Raw genomic sequence first — 21,844 nt, 5'->3', positions numbered from 1 at the left:
CGACTAGAATTTACTCTCGTGGACGATTTGTTGATTTTGCATCTCATCAAACATTCATTAAGTTCGCATTCAGGTGTTGGATTATTCGTCAAAGTAGTTAGTGCCCTAACAGTCGAACTTAGTAAGTTCATAACTGCTCTAAACTCTAAGTTGCATGCATTATTATAAAACTTTTAATCGATGGGAAATGTAGTAAGTTCCTATTGTAATATCAAGTTTTGAAAATTAATGAAAACTATTTATAATAGGTATTCATATTATTACCTACCTATCTAGTTATTTGTAATGCCTAGACTAATTCATTAAAAGTTCACTTTGTTTCACATGCCACCACAACCATATATTACATACATATCGATTGTTATAATTCTAGGACCAGTGGTTCTTAACCGGTGGTCCGCGGACCACTGGTGGTCCCTGGAGGCATTCCAAGTGGTCCGCGAAGCTTAGCTTTGACGACGTTGCTATACGTTATCTAACTTAATTTTTATCGACTTGTAATTGCGAACGGGGGTTTTCGCATGGACGTACATGTATCGGGTGTGTCGTACCTAGTCCCCCCATTCATGAAAATGTATGTTTGGGCTACATTTTACGTAATTTTGGTTTTGAGTCTTAAAAAATAATTAAAATTTCACGCTCGCGTCGCTCGCGTATTCAGAAACCGCATGCCCTTACCTTTGCATTTGTCAACAAACAAAAAGTTAACACGTTCGCGTGAGCAATCTCATTTTTAAATGTTGGTACTGTGGCGCACCTTTTTCGCACACAAAATTAAACCAAGTCTTAAGACGTCCCGCCGTTATACGTAGTCTTATAGTCTGTGTTATGTGGCGCAACGTTATTTCACGTCCGACGTCTATAAACGTTGTCGCCACCACATAGGTCTGACATGGTCCGTCAAAATAAATATGACAATCTAGAGGCCGTCGTACGACGTTGGGCCTTTTCATACTTATATCAATACGACGTTGTAAGACGTTGCTTACGCGAACGTGTTAAGTACGTTTGGGCTAAATTTTACGTAATATTTGGTTGAAGGCCGATAAAAATTTCGCGCTCGCTTCGCTCGCGTATTCAGAAATTATATACATATTTTGCCATTTGTCAACAAACAAAAAGTTAAGTACGTTTGGGCTAAATTTTACGTAATATTTGGTTTAAGTCCGATAAATTTTCGCGCTTGCTTCGCTCGCGTATTCAGAAACTATATGCCCTTATTTTTGCATTTGTCAACAAACAAAAAGTTAAGTACGTTTGGGCTACATTTTACGTAATATTTGGTTTAAGTCCGATAAATTTTCGCGCGCGCGTCGCTCGCGTATTCAGAAAAAATATTCCCTTATTTTTTCATTTGTCAACAAATAAAAAGTTAAGTACGTTTGGGCTACATTTTACGTAATATTTGGTTTAAGTCCATTAAAAATTTCGCGCTCGCTTCGCTCGCGCATTGGAAACTACATAGGCGAGTTTTTCTTTAATTGTATTTGCACACAACTGCCGACATGCGTTTAGCTTTGAGTAGAGCTGACCCAAAAATTCAGATATTTTTTTTGATACATAATAAAGAAATGAGTGCTAATTTAGGTAAACCGATGAGGTGGTCCCCGGCAAGACAAACTTTAGTAAAGTGGTCCCTCATGTCAAAAAGGTTAAGAACCACTGTTCTAGGACATATACGTAGATACCTTTCTCCGTATGTAGGTCCTTTGTGAACCTATAATCTAGACCAGGTCCCTACAGTAAATTGATAAACACCGTAATTAAGGTCGTTGTAATCATTCTTGTACATAAGTATTGAGTATTGAGTATTGAGTACATAATTAATTTTATGGAGGGCTAGTAATAGGTGAACCAACTAATAATTATACCAACCTACACATATGTTTTTAATTCATCGATTTCAATGTTTCTATTAACTTTTCCGCGCTCGTTTCGTAGTCCGTGTATTTTTTTTAATTTCTGATGCATTTTTTAATACTGGATATGTCCAGCGGCCAAGTAGGGCCAAGGTCTGCCGGGGCTGCGGGATTGTTCGAAAGAGTTACCGCGGCCCTGGTACATAAAAGGCCTATGACGGAACACGACGGTTTTTAGTCAGTAAGAGTCTGACACTCCCTCACTGCTGCTAACCCACAGCGGGAGGGGAGCCCATCATTTGATGATTTTGACGTCGTTAAAAAAAAGTACAGTACTGGATATGTTTTTTTTTTCAAATGATTTTTCAAATGAAATTTCAAAAGATGATAGATGCCAACTCAAAAACAAATTAACTTCTAGAAAGTTAATTTCCAACAACTTGTTTAAAACTGTCCTTCGCTTGTTCCTGTATATGGGAGATCAACGAATAGAGAATAATATATTATGCATAATGAAACCTTTTCAATTCTGGCGCGCTTATTATAAAACTTTAGTGTCCCTCCCTTCGTAAATATGTTTAGTACAATTATTTTCATAAATATTAACGTGTCTGAAAACCGTCAGTAATTCATTCTACTAAACGTACCTACATAATATACCTTTAAGCACCTATGTTTTAACTTAACACAAAACTCACGAATGATTTTGTTATATATCTAGTAAATCTATTTATTAATATAACCAAGTAAAAAATCAAGACTATTACATATTCGAGATAATTGGAAGTCATTACAGTCATCACATTGAAGTAATTAATTACCTTATTACGGCTGTTTATCAATGAAAATAAAGCCCAGAAGTCACTGACCGCGTTTCTAGCTTCCCAGACTTTCTAAGGAGCTCATTTTAAAGAGTGCCTTTAAAAAAGATCAAAATCTTGCAAGATTCACATTTTGGCATGCATATCCTGAGAAATGAGGTTAATTAGTGTAGCATATAATATGCAGAGTTCACAAGCATGGCGCTATCAGGCGGGCACACACGTCGGCACATGCTTAATTGGATGACTCCTGCATAAGTGATACTAGGGGGTAGGTAGTTTAGGCACTAGACGACACGACGTCGGCGCTGGAACCTCGCGAAGCCTCTCTGAAACTACCGCTCTCATGTAATTATGCGGAAAGCTCTACTACTTTACCATTCACTATGCTAGATAAGGACAGTACAAAACGACAGTGCCGTTTTTTGAAAACAGAATTCAAAGCAAATGCTCGTTTTTTCTTCATAAACCCTTGAGTCCCATTTTCATATTGCATGAAATACTGCCTTACCCAAGTGAAAATCCCTTGTTGCCGCTATAAATATGGTCTAATATCTTCAGAGAAACATAATGTCAGCCTTTATGCATACAGAAACTTATTTTGTTTTCCTAGCTGTACCTAAATCTAATAAGCTTTTGCCATACAAGTTTAGTATAGATGTTATGGACCAAGTGATAAATTGAGCAGTATACATAATGCCCGGTCATTATGAAAAATGCCCAATATGAGAGCGCAATTTGATAATAATTATTCAAATAATCAAATTGACCGGGCACTATACATATTGCCCGTGACCTTTTGGGCAAAGTAATACAAGCAAAGTAATAACATATTTATATATTTAATTTTTTATTGTTATTGCCATTTAATTTAAAATAAACTAAATATTAAACCACTTAAATAATCAGCCTCATGATTTGGATTAATTATGAAGGACTTCTGCCTTAAAAATCCACTAGTTTTTGCATTTAAAAGTTAAGGAAAGTCATATTTAAAGGGTGCTTATTAAACAGGCTCCTTTTTAATATAATTATTCGCCCCGAATAATGTATGTTGCCTTCTAAATTACTAAGTCAGCCACAATTAACGAGCATCTAAATGATGATGATGATGATGTTCTCCTAGCCGATTATCGGCTACGGCGGCTGTTCTCATGTAAGGAGATTAGCCAACTGCGCAGGACATATTATAGTGCACGAGCATTTGCGCAGACACAGGTGCACTCACTATTCCTTAACTCTCATAGCCCGATGGGACGGCAATCCGACACGACCGGAAAGAGATCAGGCGCAGGACCGACATTTACGTGCTCTCCGATGCACGGGTGTATCAATCACCACCTTCCAGGCTCCGGGCTGCTATGTGAAAGTCTTCTAAAACCCACAAAGCGATTTCGGCCCGACTCGGGAATCGAACCCGAGACCTCGTGCTCAGCAGCCGCACTTGCGACAGCTAGACCAACGAGGCAGTTACAAACGAGCATCTAAATAATACTATCTCAGCCACTCGTTATCTTCTAAGTAAACCGCTCTAAATACAACTCCGCATGATGGTTATTTTTTAGCATCTAAAGGACAATGGGCACAAATATATGGGACCTGGTATACCCCACCAATAGGAATGTCATATATATCATTGGATAGGCCTTTTTATGTAGGACAAGATTTACTATAACAGCTTTGCTGAAATGTTTGTCCGTTCTGAGATATAGATCAAAAACTGTGCTAAAGTTAGAACTAAGTAATCTATTGATACCTCAAGTTTTTAAAGGAAAATCTAAGTAAAGCAGGCCGCCTCGCCCCTCCACACTTACGCGGTTTTGAATTGCACTCTAGGGGTAGGACAGACAAGACTACGTGGAGTCGGTTTTGCAGCGATACGTTTTCGTCACATCATCCTCCGAGCCTTTTTCCCAAACTATGTTGGGGTCGGCTTCCAGTCTAACCGGATGTAGCTGAGTACCAGTCCTTTACAAGGAGCGACTGCCCTATCTGACCTCCTCAACCCAGTTACCCGGGCAACTGTTACGTGGGATACGTTTTCGTCACTAACTTCAATTTTTTGCTTTATTATCAAATTGCCCAACTGTCATGTAGCAATATAATAATGCCCGTGCAATGTGATAAATAATGAAGTTAAGATAGTTATTAATCACTTGGCCCGATAAAGCTAGACATTATTCATAATGCTCGGGCATTATTAATAATGCCCGAATTAATCACATGGTCCATAACATAGACATGAAAACAAACAAGCAATTTACTTTTAGAATTTATTCCAGTATTGTTAATGGAATTTTTCATATCTATGAAAGTAATATACAGCAGATATTCAGTTTATGCAACGAACGTTCTAAATTAAAACCTGCATGAACTGACTTTTTGCTTTCAAACAAAAGACCGTTGCAAACTATTCCGTATTGTATAACAAAGCGAATTAATGCACCTATTAGTGTTACATATCTCAAAAAAATATGTTTAGATTTGAATGATCGATTGACCCAGAAAAATAATTAATTACGTGACCTAAACTTTACCTACGAATATTTCACATAAGCACTCAACTTTTCAAAACAACTCAATTTTCTAAAGTAGCTAAAGCGGTTTTACGCGTATAATAGCACTCGCTAATTTGTTGGTTAACTGTTAAAAAGTTTCGATTTTCGTCAAACCCTCCGAAAATGGGAATGGGTATTAATTTATTAATAACAAAGTTGCGCATAGGAAATTGTGTCAATAATTGAATAAATTATTGAAATAGGACATCAACGCTCTATTGACCTTTGTTATGGTTATTACGGATGTTCAATAAGTGCAGTTGATTAAATATTGATATTTCGTATTTAAATGAACTGGAAATATTTTACATAAACTCAGCTGCAAGACTGGTTCAGGCATTGAAAATAATATTTTTCTTTAATATTGATTCAATTTAACAAACCGAGAAAAATGTTGGTGAGTCCATTCACTTAAAAAATACTTTTTAGATTCATCATCATCCTCCGAGCCTTTTTCCCAAACACTTTTTAGATTAAAACCTTTAAATTGGATCCGAATAGGTACAATTGCTAGAAAATGCATTAAATGCCGTAAGTAATGCAGTACCGTAGACTGACTTAATTCCATTAAAAGCGATTACATGGACATGTCATGTCCGTATTACGTAGATACTTTACTGGAATCAAGCCTATTGGGAAAACATTATCATGAATAGATTAAGCTATGTTTTTACTTTTTAAATTTCCTTTGTTGGAGACAGAGTTCGGCGATCTATATCATGGGTCGTATCCTACTTTATATTATAAATTTTAATGTGAAAGTTTGTGAGAATGTTGAAACATACATCCATGTTTGTTATTCAATCACGCCAAAACGGCTGGACCGATTTGATTGAAATTTGGTATGTATATAGGTGATACCCTGGATTAACACATAGGCTACTTTTGATCAACACACCACGCGGGCGAAGCCGCTGGCGGAAGCTAGTAGAGAATAAAAGAATTGTTGATTCACGATCAATGAGTTCTACCATATCATACTGATCGCGTCCATAGATCAATTCATGTTGGAACACCCAAACTTTTTCTTTCCAAGTCCAAAAGACCAGAAGAAGAAAGTTTATTTATATGACATTTTATTCTTTACATACGGAATAACATGTCACTCTTCTTTAAACATGAAGTCGGGCAGATATTTATCTTGGTGAGACTTCGACCATTTACTATTACTAGCTTTATTTACTTTTGAACATTTCATAATACTTAAATAAAACAGCAATACTTTTTGGAACCAAACAAACACTATTTATGGTTGTTTAAATATGCAAGCGCTTTTCATTTGACTTGACAGCTGACGGAATGCTTTATGAGTTAATACACTATAATTAGTTCTGTTGTTGTGATATTCAATACAAATTGTGGATAAAATTATAAAGCAATTTAGCTTGTCGCTGTGGTGACCACATTTATTTTACCCAGAATTGACGAAATTGATGAAGCCACTACCAATTATGTCAAACATTACAATAACAATTTAGCGAGTAAATAAACGTATTTTAGATAAATAATAAAATACGATTCAAAATATACATAGTACAGTAAAGAAAAACCCCCATTATACGTGCAAAGCAAATTTGTCAATTTGCAGCAATATTTTTACTCCAAAGGATCATCAATCAAGTATAAAAATCGTTTCGTTGAATAAACGATGGGCGAGTTCAATTCCGATATTATGATCGAATTTTAATTGGTTACAAAATATACACGGCTAACTTGCTTTTATAGATATTTATCAAAATTATTTTTTAAATTGCTGTTTTAATGTTGAGAGTTGTTAAGGTTTAAAAAGTGTTGATTGTTTATTTCATTTTACATGACATGAATATGAAAAGATCGTCATGAATATTCTGAAGAGATCAATTCAAACTTGGAGATTTAAAATACAGAACCTACTACTCACTCTTACCCAAAGATCAAAGGGTAAACTCTACGAAAACAAAAAAAAGGCATATTTTTAAAATAATTAGTTGATTTTTATACAAATTCTTTTCCCTTACATTTCTTTCTGCTACACCATTTCAGGCAGCCACTTCGAATCGAAAGCAATACAAGGTTAATGTTGACATCATGTTCACCGCAGTAGAGTAAGCTCCGCTCTCGCCTTCCTCTGTCAATTGCGGCGAAACTCCATTAAGATACCGCACTCCAATACATTCAGCTCGTTTAATATTTCATTTCATATTTTACATGTCACATTCAATACTGAAACAAAATATAACGTGATGAGTAACGGTGGCAGGTCAAACGTGAGTGATGTTTTCGATTTACGCAAAAATAGATTAGACAATGTATTACAAGCGTTGTATCCCATTTCGCAAATATAAGGGAATTTATGTGCACCCTCGTATATTTGAAACATGAGAAAACTGTTTACATTTGAAAATTACTCTCGTTATTGAAATAATATCTGTGAGTTTAGGTCCTAAACAAATATTCCAAAGCACACTCGAATGTTCAATCCATTTTCTAGTATTTGCGTGGACATTTGATGACTGATTGTGTTAAGTATATATTTTATTTTCGCCCTACAAAGCACTTAGTATTATTATTGTCCACAAAGAATAGAACTTAAGAGCTCGATTCTTCAAAGCCTTTGTTTTTTAACGTGGTATCTATAATATAAAAGTACTTTCTGAAACTCGAGGGGAAAGTTAAAAATATATTAAAGCTTTCTTTACATCACATAAAAATAGATGATGAATGAAGTACACAGAAAACATTTAAGTACGTATGAAAGAAATCATTTATGAATAGAAAACAATAATTTTATTCAGTTGCTAAACCTGAAAAATCTTCTGTCCATTACAAGCTACAAGGTGGCATTTGGAATAAGGTACACACTGAATGAAGTTCCTCGAGGTATATGCCTAACACACCCTTTAGGCGGTTGACGTTCGTGACGCCAGTGATTAGTTTCAGGCACCCAACCGGTCGAGATGTGTCATCCTGTGAACCCAGTAACTGTCAAACGTTGATGTATGACTTTCATACTAGTAAATTGAGTTGTGTGATCCTGATGGGTCACTAATGGAAGCTCCAGTTAACAGTTAGCAAACGTTTGCTTACCTACACAAGAAAAAACAAACTCTAAGCAAATTCACTGAAGACCCGAGGTGAAGAAGTTTAATCAGATTGACACTAATTTGTTGCAAAGCGTTTCCAACTGAATGGACTTTCAGTTTGATTTAAATATAAGTGTTTTCGAAGTTCTGAAAGAAATTAAGACTCTCCTCTTGTGTTTCAAGAAAAAAGCTTTTGAAAGCGGGCACAAATCCTTTAACGTTATGAATATTCATTAACATAAAGTGTGCTAGGTCTGTACTCTTGACAAGCTGTACCTACATGAATGAAGTTGTTTTGTTTTGCCGTTACAAGTCTCTGTACTTTGTTTAATAGTAGGTAGGTACATTATAGTTACATTGTTACAAAGTCTGGGAAATAGGCAATTGCAGGTTGAGTTTGAAAGTCAAGCAGTAGGCAAAGACTTCACCTTATTCGAGACGAATAATTTTCTGCTTTGCCACCAATTATTTAGTTAAGCCGAAAGGCAAAAGTATTTTTGACTATGCAGCCATGTAATGTAGGAAAGAGACTTCACACTTAAGCGACCCCTAGCTAGACGTACAATAACTTTGTACAGCATTACAATAAAAATATTCTGCAATTAAAATTTTGTTCGCTAAAAGTCCGATATTAACCCGAAACTAAACATCTTTTCTAATATTGCCAATTTGATTGATCGTCTAGGGAACCTCTTATGATATCCTTCTGCCAAAAACTATAAAAGCGATCCAACCAAAGAGTATTTAATAACAACAGCACGCCTTTTCAAACAACATTGCTGGTGCTATGCAATGTTCCAAATTTAAAAAACGCGCCTGCATTGGATTTGGTTTTCATTGTCTGTAAATTCAAAATTTTGCAATATTTTTTTTATTGTTTAATGCATGTTTGTGAAAATTATAATAACTTACGTGTAACATAGGCCGCTTATATACTTAGGGTATTTTGGAAATTGAGTTCTATTTATGTCAGTCAAACAGTCAAGAGTGTAAAAAGTGGACCTACGTCCGAATGACGGACGGTTGAAAAGACAAATGAACATTAAAAATGTTCCTGGCAAGATAAAATGGGTAACGAAACTACTTCTAGCGGTAGTTAGACGTGAACTTTATGACATGTAGGGTAACAATAGACTTAATTGGAATTTAATATTTACAGAAGCTTAATTTAATCCTTCCTAGGAAAGTGGATTTCGTATACCAACTATTTAATAATTCCCAATAGAATATAACATGACTAAATTGGAGATGTAATTATGTAATATCAGTTTCGTATTTTATTAAGTTTGAGTTAATTTTAGTTGCTTATTAGAAACTTTAACGCCTTCTATTACATAAGCAATAGCGTTATTATAATTTGAGTTCAAATAAGGAACCCTTAAAAAAAGGGACTTATATTAAGTTGTGGCAATGCCGAACACAATTTGAAACCAACGCCATTTGTTAATGACAGTTTTTCCCATAAGACAATAAAACAGGATTTCGGAAGCGAAGAGGAAAATGGGTTTTGAAACTCTGAATGGATTTAAAATAAAAATCTTATTTAGAAGATAAGACATGATTAGGTTTGTCTGTTTATATTTGGTCCTTCTAAAGGGATGTTTTTCTTAAAACTTTTTAAAATAAGATGTTGATAACATTATCATCTAAGGTCAATTAAACAAAGTCCTCATTATCCTTAAATAAGTAAATCTCGTTTATTCTAATAGAAGTCTATTTCCAGATTAATGTTAAATAATCAATTATTTACATTCCCAGCAATACCATAATACCTGTCATTGATCAAGGAGCCTTTAAGGTAATGGAGCCTACAATAGATAGTATGAAACTAATCTTCGATGCCCAGCTTTTTCCAATAATTCCGAGAGTTGAGCCGGGTTCACAATATCCACGCCAGCACGTCTGTGACTGACTGAGGGCACTCTACGTCGTGTTGTTATCCGCTGTGTCATGTATACCCAGCTTTAAAAATGTTTGACGTATGCAAAATAAAAGGTGAAGTTCGATAAACTGCTTTACTTTCGAATTTTATGAAGTTATTTTTCTTATACCGGCTTCTGGTGTCACAAAAGTACTGTAAAACCTTAGTGATGTATGCATTTATAACCCTCGTGCTGATGCAGCCGGGTACAACTATTTTTCAAGTGTAATGTAAAACTATGTAAAACAACACACAAAGGACAAGTATTACATATCAAAACTTTGTGTGATGAATAAAATCCAATAAAACCAATACAATTATGTTCAGAATACGATGGAACAAAGGCCTTTAATCTCCACGGTCCCACTGGCGGGTTTCTACCTAGGCTCGACCTAATTTACCAGATTTGAAATTCAAATTAAAACTAATTGCCAAGCTCGATGTTCATAGTGTAAACTTTAAACTGAATGAAAATAAAACGATTTATTTTATCATTGGAACTATTTACTTACCTAATAAAAACACGAAACTGTTTAAAGCTGATGGAATTTGAAAACAATTTATTTGTTCGTTTATTCAATTTAAATTCTAGTGTTCAAATCGCTGTAACAAACACCGCAAAATCGCGATACAAAATTCAGTTTGCAACATTAACAAAAGTTAGACATACTCTTTTTCATATTGGCCTATTTAGAGCGATAAAATGCCTGTGTAGTTATAAAACTTATCAATATTTTTGCATGAAGTATGTGCCCTAAATTGTGCATAATATCTAAAGCCTGTGACCCGGTTTCCCGCGGCAATGGCTGCTATCTCTCCACTTAGGGACGTCAACTCAGACCACGTCAAGGGAAAAGTCGCTGCACTTATTGGCTATCGGATATTGATAAAAGTTTCACATTGTTTTACTGCTTTTATAGTGCATTTTAGAGCTTTGTTTTATAGGCTTTCAAGGTAACCTTGTTTCAAAATATTTTAAGGAAAATTGATACTCCGAAATTGTTTTTTATTTGATGTTTTGCACATACAATGCCACTAGAAATAAAGTTGTTTAAAATACACAACATTTTCCAAAGTAATACTATATATTATTATACTTTGTAAGAATTATTCTATCTGTCACAGATAATCTGTGGTATTTAATTCTAGACAATAGATAGCATTTTATTTGATAAGTATCTTAATTATCTGAGAATAAAGAATCATTTGGAATACTTTGCTTTATCGACTGAACTCAATTAAGCCCTGCTCTAAAGAATAGATAAGATACGACTTTAATTTACTTTTGATGGTTAATTTCATCTTATCTGAATTTAAATCTTCAAATTATTTTTTGATACAATTCTGCGATAACCCAAAAAACTTTTTCATGAGCGCCAATGCAGAATTGATGTAGTTATTAGATGTTTTATTTTCATACTAATAAAAAATAAATATAGCGAAACGTCGAAATTGTATTTCAAAAAGGTTCAGTAAATAAAAGCAAATTGGGTTTATAATGGCAGCAATAATTTATCTGTTCGTGACAACACTGGCCTCATTATGTTTCATCGTAGGTAATCATTGACGAGATATTTAAATAATAACAAGAATTGTTCAATACAACTTCATTGCTAACTTTACGGACGGGACTATTTATAATACGACATAGTTCAAAGCGAAAAGTTTTCTGTGAAACAAACAATGTACAAAATAATAGACATGTGATGTGGTAGGATTATTAAAGTGGAAGCTTTTAACTTTATTGATATTTCATTTCCAGGCTGTAGGGTAACGGAAAACTGTTTAAAAACATACGCTTGATACTGTTATAATTGCCTCGCTATTTGGTTATTCTCGGAATTGAATTAAAATAAAGCTCCATTAATTTTACTTTAATGAATTTTCAGTACCTATATTATGGTCGATATTAAATAAAATATGGAAGCTTTATTGCCTTTATCGAGCGACAGAATCATGTTTCCAATTAGTTTACTCTTGATACCCTCGCAAAAAATTTTGCGCTGGTGACAAATGACGTGACAACATTTGTCTCGTACAATTGGAGCGATTGCATCCACTTTCATATGAACAATTTGCTGGCTCTGACAGCTAAAGTGGGTTCCTAGTTAAAAGTAATAAATGACTACGTTGATAGTGAAGTTGTTTGTGCTAGTTTCTATAAATACATGTTAAAAGCAGCGCGCTTTTTTAAATTTCTTTTGATTTTAATAACTCTCTTAACCAGGCTTAATGAGCATGGATAGGTTGAAGCTGCACTTAACGGAACTTGAATTGATAATTAATTGATCATCTTGTTGAGCTTCAGCACGATAGGGACGGTAGTGGATGATACCTATAGGTACCAATCGTTAAAGCTTTTCAGAAGCAATCAAAGGCTAGCTAGATCTTCAATTAAAAATAAATCTACTTGCGCAACTAAAATACCTTCATAATGAAATACAAATTAGAGCAAACCCAATGATAAATAACTTGTCACAATTGCACAATAGGATTACAACAATGAGTTTCGTAAGCTGCCGATATGCCAGCCAACTGAATTCCGTCATACACGTATAGCATATATAGTTGAGTATGTGAACGTACCAGCACCCATGGTACGATGAGCAATGGCAAGTAAATTACATTGTCACCCAATGATAGATCACTAATAGAATATGCAATGGACACGTTTCTAATGTTCGCACCAATTTTGTTTGCTAATTGTGTTTGTATATCTTATTAGCAGTCGTTGAGGTATAATTCTATTTATTAATATAAAACTCAGTCATAAAAGGTTTATAAAATACCATATTAAATATTTGATTCTAATCTCGTATGCTGGTCATCATCCTCCGAGCCTTTTTCCCAATCATGTTGGGGTCGGCTTCCAGTCTAACCGGATTCAGCTGAGTACCAGTGCTTTACAAGAAGCGACTGCCTATCTAATCTCGTATGCTGGTGTTCCTCTAATTTGACCTATCTGTATAAATATGATGCGCGTATATGTCAATGGGATAGGATTTTTTATTTATGGTACAAAAACTTGTAGTTAAAGATCACTTATAAGAACACACTATGAGGAAGCTAACTTACCAGCCTCATTCCAATAACCCCACAGGGAATCAATCAATTAAAGGAAAAAAGTTTGGCAGACCCATGTGAAAGTTTCACAACCATCTGTCTCGGGCCTTTTCCCTAATTACACGGGCTAACCGTATTTCTTTCTTTTCAGAGCAACATGTCCATCATCATTATTCCATACGTGGGAGACGTTACTGCAAGAGGTAGAAGCTGATGTGGTCGGGTTCAACAATGCTGCACAATCCTTGGAGAGGCTGGTGGCAACACCACTTATAGAACGCACCTTCCATATGAAAGTTCAAGCTCGGAAACTGTTCGCCCATCGAGAGGGATGTGAAGTGATCCTTGGAAAGGCTGACGATCAATTGAACAAGGTATGACTGTTTTTTATTCCTGCATATTCTTACTTTAGTCTTCATTTTGTTGTTGCCTTTAAACAGTGCAACCTTCGTGACCGAAAAATCGTGATACATATTTTATTACAACAAAGGCGCGTTTAGGCACTTAATAATTTATGTATTGATAAGGGTTTAGTAGATAAAACTACTGACCCAGTTTTGTAGAACCCATAACAATTTAGCCGGTAATTGTAAAAGCAAACATTGCAAGTCACGCATGTAATTAATTAATTAATTTAGCAACATAACCCCCTAATCCTCATAGCCGAATAAGGGTAGGCCAGAATATTATTGGGAATACATAGTTGTCACTAGCAATGATGGGTTCAGAAAAGCTCTTAACCTGATAATAGATAGAAGGCACCTTTTATCGAATTATTGCCTTTTATCGGGCTATCTAGTGAACAAAACGTTTTTTATTTTTCTCAGGAAATGATATTACTGAGACACAAATATGTTCTTAACCGTTACCTCAAGTACCACTATCGTTTAATGTCATCTTTATTGACCGTTCAGATTCATAAAGCCATCTACAATGTACTATATAGGTATCCTACTTCAAGCAATCGTTTAGTCTATCTTTAAATATTTCCTTACTTCCTATTTATGAGGGTTTTTATATAGGTATTCTTTGTTGTATAAAGACTACAAAAAGATTGCGTATTTCCAAACTACGTTTAGGTAAACACCATTTATATTTTCAGCATATTTTTCATTGCATTAATGACCAATTCCTAACTTTTATTATGATAAAACAAATGTAGCAAACCAAAAAATGAATAAAGCTGATTCTTTCGACAAAACACTGATTCTATCTCAGCTACTAAAAACTATAGCGAGAAATAGTAGCAATCCTATCCGGAAATACCAAAAGAAATTGGATTTAAGCACCCGTCCACGGTTCAATCTCCGAAAAAAGTGTGAGTGTTCCACGATTCTATTTGAAGCTCCCAAAAGGACACCCGAGATGTGTTAAAACGAGATTACTTGGATTATTCCCTAAAATTTTAGCAAAATTAATTTCTCCGTATATTACAAAGAAATAAACAACACTTAAATTTCAAAGCAGAAATGCGGATTTTTCGCATTTTGTTATTGTTAAAAAATCTAAAATAACGATCCTAGATTTACACACAGAAATCTCATACTGAAAGTGCTTATAAATAATTCAGGACTGAATTTTCTGTGCATAACTAACTTCTAAATAATGCATTTGAATAGCTTTGAGATCGAGACGGTCGTATTAATCATTTATATGTTGTGCACAAACGCTGATGACGTTTAAGATGTATCTCTTTTGAATGTGGTAAATATTAAAATCTAGTGCTGTAGCCAAAAGCACGTAAATCACAGAATTAACATTTTATTCAAAAGTTGCTGAAACTCAGAATTGGCTACAAAATATTACCAAGCCGCATATTTTGTATATTGACAAATGTTGTTCAAAAGATTGTCAAAACACAAATGCGATATGATATAAAAGCGAACCTCTTCGTATGTATGAACATAATGATACGTACGTAGATACCTACGGTATTCAGCCAACCGTTCGCTTCCATCATTTTCTCATTTGATTTTCCCATTCGATAGGCTCACAAAATATATCTTTCGCTTTGAACTTTTTCCTTTTAACAACTCATTGATGTTTAAACTTCATGTTATAAGCGAATGATTCTATTTCCTTTTTTCGACCCCAATTTGCCAATGAATTTGGATAAACAGTAGCTAAAAAGTTACGAGAACTCTTTTAAAATGATTGCTTTTACAAATGGCAGGTTTGTTATGTTAGCTACTTTTTTAATTTCTGTACTACTGTGTACTTTGTTTAATCGTTACAATCGCTTTTTCTAACTACCTTCATATTTATGTGACCAAGGGACGCTATGCAAAAATCGCCATGGAGAAATTAATTGCGATCGCATGTGATCTCTATACGCTTGGTCGGGAGCACACGGGACGGCAATCAGCCGTGCGGTCACAGCACCCGCTATACATTGTCGACTATCTATAAAATTGATCACTGCACTAAAAGCAGATACGTGTACACACTTAGGTATCTTGTAACTCATTTTCAGTCCACGTATGCAATTTTAATACGATCAGGGAATAACTATAACCATAACTTCAAAACTAAGCTTATTACAATGCATCGAAGGAAAACTAATTTAAAGTGTCATGATAACACAAATATGTACTTAGATACAAAATGAGAATACTATTGTGGTTACTCTAAAATAAGTCAACCATTGTTAATTTGCGTGTGAGAATGCACGGCGCGATTTTCGTAGCAAACATTAGGGGAAACGACAATTTAATAGGTTTCGGTGTTTCACTTGTTCGCAACACGACTGAGGATTTTGTGTAGCTATTATGTGAAGACACACAATAAGCGGATTATGTTCACACTGAGCAAGACAATATTAAAACAATTGAGTAACTGTTAAACTTACACAAACAAATTGTACATATAAACAAATCAGTTACTTGTACGTATGTGCTCTGAAGTATCTAATACAGTGGTTCTTAACCGGTGGTCCGCGGATCACTGGTGGTCCCTGAAGGCATTCCAAGTGGTCCACGAAGCATTGCTTCGCGACGTTGCTAATCTAACTTTATTTTTAACGACTTATCTATGCGAACAGGGGTTTTCGCATGGACGTATAAAAGATATCCATCTTACTTGTCCAACAGAAAAAAATATATGTTTGGGCTAAATTTTACGTAATTTTGGCTTAGAGTCTTAAAAAATAATTAAAATTTCGCGCTCGCTTCGCTCGCGTATTCAAAAACTGTGTGCCTTTATTTTTGCATTTGTCAACAAACAAAAAGTTAAGTAGGTACGTTTGGGCCACATTTTCATAATCATAAAAATATAATATAATCCGAAAAAAATTTCGCGCTCGCTTCGCTCGCGCATTTCGAACTTAATACGTGTTTAACTATAACAGTACGTACTTGCGTTTTGTAAACGCAATGTTTAGTTTGTAAATGAAAGATTTAGTTAAAGCTATAAATACGTACCTACGTGGGTTTTCGACGCTTCTGATTATTAAAAACAAGCATAGAAATCTGATGGATGCCACTACCGAAATGTGTTTAGTTTTGAGTAGTACTGAACCAAGAATTTCTTTATCAAAGAACCCTCAATTTAGGTAAACAATTGGGGTGGTCCCCGGCAAGACAAACTTTTGGTAAAGTGGTCCCTCATGCCAAAAAGGTTAAGAACCACTGATCTAATATGTAGGTACGTCTTAGATAGGTTTTCCAAGAAAGAAATCAAGAACCTAGCGGTCCATACTGGATACGGATTGCTATTGTAACATTTGTAACATAGGTTCCGCATGTTTTAGTATGCAACATGCTGTTCGTTTCATAGGTAAATAGCAAAGTCTCGGCTGACGACATTCTAACCGAGGTCTGCGTCGTATTACAATAACATCAGACTATCTAGTTCTATACGTTATCTCAGTGTTTTGAGAAAGCCTTTATATTGGATTTTATAGGTAGGTATAAAGGTACGAAAATACACCACCTTATTTTCTCCATAAAATTAAGTCTTTATACCTGTCCGAAATTGTAATTGTTTAAGGGTATATAGGTGTATTTATTAATATAATAATTTGAATACATCTTCAATTAATTTAAATAGTAATGTGAATAGACCCCATGTACTTTGTAAGTAATTACATTTTAAACGCATTAGCGAGAACATGATAATTATGGAACAAATATTATGAATAGCTCGCCAAACGAAACCAAAAGAACACACAATTTTCATTAATGTAGCATGATATTTAATTAATTAACAGTACGAATACCTGTGTGCTAAATACAAAGTTAAGTACCACTCCAATACGAGTATAATAACCAATTTTGCCCAAGTATTAATATAATGCACTTGTAGGAGTACTCATTACTTAGCGTTACGTCATGTACACAATTTATGCCCTGAAATAGTGTTATTACCTAATATAGGGACATAAATAAGTCCCGTACATCCATAAAACATTGACTCGTTCACCTCGTTGCCCTAAATTGACAATATAAAATACGGGACAAGAGCAGAGTTACATAAAACATAAACGATATTGTCCATTGCTTCACTCTGACCACTTAAGTGGAAAGATTCGGTGAAACAACACAAAAGATTACTGTCTTATATGTTTCTGTAATAAACTTAGCTATTTCAAGAAAAATATTAGCAAGTACAAAAGGGGAATGCGTTGCGCACGTACAGGGGTCATTCAGGTCCTCGAATCTCTTAAACTCCAATGTAACGTTATGACTGATCGTCAAACACTGGTAACGACATGGTTTTCACCTAGAGCGAGCAATTTGTAGACAGCATCCATATACCAGAGCTCGACACTTTACACAAGCATTAAGACTGACTGAAAACTTTGACATTTGGACACCAGTTTGCTGGCACTATTCCGAGCAAAGAGACCTTCTCTTTATGAGGTTTTGACACCCCCAGTACAAGTTTATTACTTAGATACCACCCGTATTTTCTGACAAATGTCTTTTAAAATTTCCAGAGTCGTCAAGACTACAGAGGTGCTTTCCTGAACTACTGCAACAACCCAACACCAGCTACCTTGGCTACGTACTATGACTCCCACAATACGTACGTGCAACAACTGACGGCCACAAACGCGATGCTGGATCAGTATTATAAGCACACCCTCCCGACTATACTACAGGTGAGCAATTTATACCAATTTAGAGCGTTACCCAGATGCTACCATTTTAATAATAACATAACTGTCTATCTGACCTCCTCAACCTACTTAGTAAGTACACGATAGCCCTTGTTATAAATGGTCGTCAGTCTTTCAAACTTTATGAGCAATTGTAATAATGATAGAAGAACAATTAGATTTACTCAGCCTTTGTGTTATTATTATTTTGAACGAAAGGATCATATTATCCTTTCGACTTTGTAAAGAAGATTCAAAGCAATCAAGCAGTGCAACTGAACTGATTGTCATTGATTGACAAAGCGTGAAATCTGTTATCACTCTCATCTATGTTTTGTTTGCAAATATACATATATTTCTTGAAGAAACCCAATTCTCGAATCATTCTCTTAAATGACCTTTTGTGCGCATTAATATGAACAGATATGAAAATAAAAGTTGTGAATCCGTAAATGTTTACGCAGACGTGTAAACATTGTCTACTTCAACTTCAGGGAACTAGGGTTAGCCTCGTTTATGCAAACGTTTGACATAATATGTATTTATCAAATAAACAGTGTTAGCTATTTTGTTTCTAAATAAACACGAACATTATGTGTAGAATCATCTGAAGTAAGAAATTCTAATGGGCTCCTTGTTTGTAACGTGCATATTTTCAAACATATGTGAATTATTTCAGTCTGTAGTAAGAATAGATTAGTTAGTCAAAGTAGTCTTATCGAAATCATAAAATATGCATTAACTGACTTACAATATTGAAATTATCTATAAAGTATCACATAAAATGGTAGATTCATTTCCTGGATACACTTTACCTAATTTTACCCCTGAGCCAATAGAACGAATAATATTTTATGCATTTTATTGAAAGACATAACCTTTTTATGCTACTATAAATTTTCCGATCACTTAACGTATTAGAAGGTATTTAGGTAGGTAATCAAATTAAGTCTCGAAAATTGAGCATTCCCATTTCATCACTTGATTATACTACTCGAGTAAGTACTCGATAATACGACGTATTCAATACGAGTTTCGGAACTCGATACTGTATTATAATGTAAGTGCCGTTCCCATCCAACTTTACCCAACAGGAATCTATCTTCGAGGCGAAACAAAACACCACTAATCAAACTAGGGTTGAAGTTTGGTGGATCTCGAAGCTCAATTTTGTTTTGAAATTCGGAAATCTGCTCACCACAAAATTGCCTGATGGAATTGAAAAAGAAGTAGGTCGAACCCCAAGACAATTGCTATTGACATGTGACAGCGAATAGGTCGGTTTTCGTACGTAGATCGAATTCGTGGTGTTTGACAGCCCTGCACGATACTCGTAGTTCAAGGAGCTTCGAGCTCCGAACACAGACTCCAACTAACTCCGGCTTTAATTAAACTGACGCTCACGTAGCTTCAGATGTCAGAAGCCGATTTTATTGTTGAATAAATTAATTTAATTCACTGTAGTGCTATGAAGGATTAAGGGCTTGTCCAGAAAGGGCGCAATACGCGCGAATCATGCGCGAGTCGAGGGTCTGGCGTTATGCACGCGACGTACGCGCGTATTTTGAATTCGCGCGATGCTTGTGGACGCGATGTATTCGTGCCTAGTATCTCAATAACGCGCGAATGAATTCGCGCGAAACGTTTCGCGACGAATTCGCTTCTTCTGGACAAGGTCTAAGGTAGCACGTCAAGATTTTTTAAATTGAATCTCGGTAGATTCAGCGATCCTATTACTTAGAAGTTTATTTATTTGCCGTTTTTATTTTATTTCAGGAATTGGAAGAGATACTGACCGATGTTACCTCGGCAGTCAGTGAAGCAATTTGTCAGGAGGGTGAAATTGTTACGGATAAGGTAAATAACTGATTTTGGGTAGATCGAACGTTGCTTGCAGAAACCATTAAAGTTTTTCGGGGAAGAAAATTCAAAATGCCTATGTTGATAATTAAAAGTTTGTTAACTTTTTTGGCGATCAATCGATTATAAAACAAACTTTAATAACTTTTACGTTACTTAAGGGGAAATGTGGTGCTGTTTACTTTTAAAAATTATGTTAATTAAAATTCAACACTTATGAAAATGTCCTCGTACATTATAACGGCAAGCACCACCCAAAGCAATACAGATTTCTCGTTGGATGATTTTATTAAATAGAAAACAGCCCTTAACCCTAAAGTTCACAGAATATTCGGGAACTCAGTGAATAGCATGTCACATCAAAATGACAGTTTGAGTCATCCATCTTGTGTCAGTAGTGCTTGCTACAAGTGGGCCTGACTGATGAACTTAGACAGTTATTATATAGAACCATTAGATAACTTCCGAGGATAAAGTGGATTGCCCTGTATCTTTTATCCCTCAAGGGAAAGCGGTCGGTAGTCATGAGATGTAAGAGATTAAATGTTATATCGAATAGCGATGTTGTGCCTTCTGTGTTTTTATGTGTTTGTCATTGACATAAAGTTACAACTGTACTGCTCACCAAAGCAAATTAAATTGTATCATGTAAGTACATAAACACTATTAGCAATCAAATACAAATCGTCAAAATAAATATATTTTTAATCGCAACGAAGAATATAACAATTGCGTATATTCCTTACGCTAAACAGACAATTAAAGGAATTCTGGTAAACACTGAGGTAGCTAACGGCCACTTCTTATTCAAATAAGGCAATTATAATATCCTGTTTACACAATACGGTGCTGATATTATATCGGGATTTGCACAACAGTTGTTCCGGGCTTGCCAATTATTTGGTATATTCAGCTGGCCAAATTACGATGTTAGTTCTAAGCCATGCAGGTTCCGAATATGTAGAGTAGGTACTTATAGTAAAAGACGCAAGCTTATATTAATTAGAAAATCACATCAATTTGGTATTTAGCAGTTCCGTATAAGCGAATAGAAGGAGTATACATAATTGGTGTTGCAGTATCACTTATCACCTACTTACTTACTTAACAGTAACAATCAATAATTAAATATGTAATTAGCTTCGTTTACCTTAAAGAAAACTTTATTATCTTCTTCTATTTTTACCAGAGCAACAACCAGCTTCGTCGCTACGAGTCTCTCTGCGCGCAAGCCCGTGCGGTATCCAGCACGGCTGACCTGGCGCATTTGGCGCGAACCCTGCTCACCGCCACGCCCCCGATGCGACCACCAAAGAGGACCTTCCTACCACCGTACCCACCAGACGCTGATGACCCACCCCTGGACGTGCCCGCGGTAAACTTTGAATAAGTAAAGAGGAACGGAAATTGACAAGGGTTGCGCTTAGCTGTCAAAAGTAAAATAGATCCCGCAGTTCTTGAAATTATTTCATCGTGGGGTGTCATTTTTTCTGTTAGGTCCAATTTCGTATTAGGTGATGTTTGTGTTGGAATAGATTAGCTTGCATGATATTATTAAACATAATTTATTAATATTGCCAACATTTAGGGAAAATAAATAGA

General features: G+C 35.3%; 1 protein-coding gene across 1 annotated transcript in view; it reads left to right on the top strand.

The window, feature by feature from the left end:
* Positions 1–21,844, top strand: part of LOC124630203 — a 151,149-nt gene that overhangs the window by 91,398 nt on the left and 37,907 nt on the right. Inside the window, exons 5-8 of the mRNA XM_047163947.1 lie at positions 13,436–13,658; positions 18,221–18,385; positions 20,159–20,239; positions 21,432–21,617. Coding sequence (XP_047019903.1) covers positions 13,436–13,658; positions 18,221–18,385; positions 20,159–20,239; positions 21,432–21,617 — 655 coding nt within the window. The remainder of the gene's footprint in view (positions 1–13,435; positions 13,659–18,220; positions 18,386–20,158; positions 20,240–21,431; positions 21,618–21,844) is intronic.

This window comes from Helicoverpa zea, chromosome 5 (assembly GCF_022581195.2).
Source record: "Helicoverpa zea isolate HzStark_Cry1AcR chromosome 5, ilHelZeax1.1, whole genome shotgun sequence".
Classification (NCBI taxonomy): Eukaryota; Metazoa; Arthropoda; class Insecta; order Lepidoptera; family Noctuidae; genus Helicoverpa; species Helicoverpa zea.
This window is presented reverse-complemented; position numbering and strand designations above follow the sequence as displayed.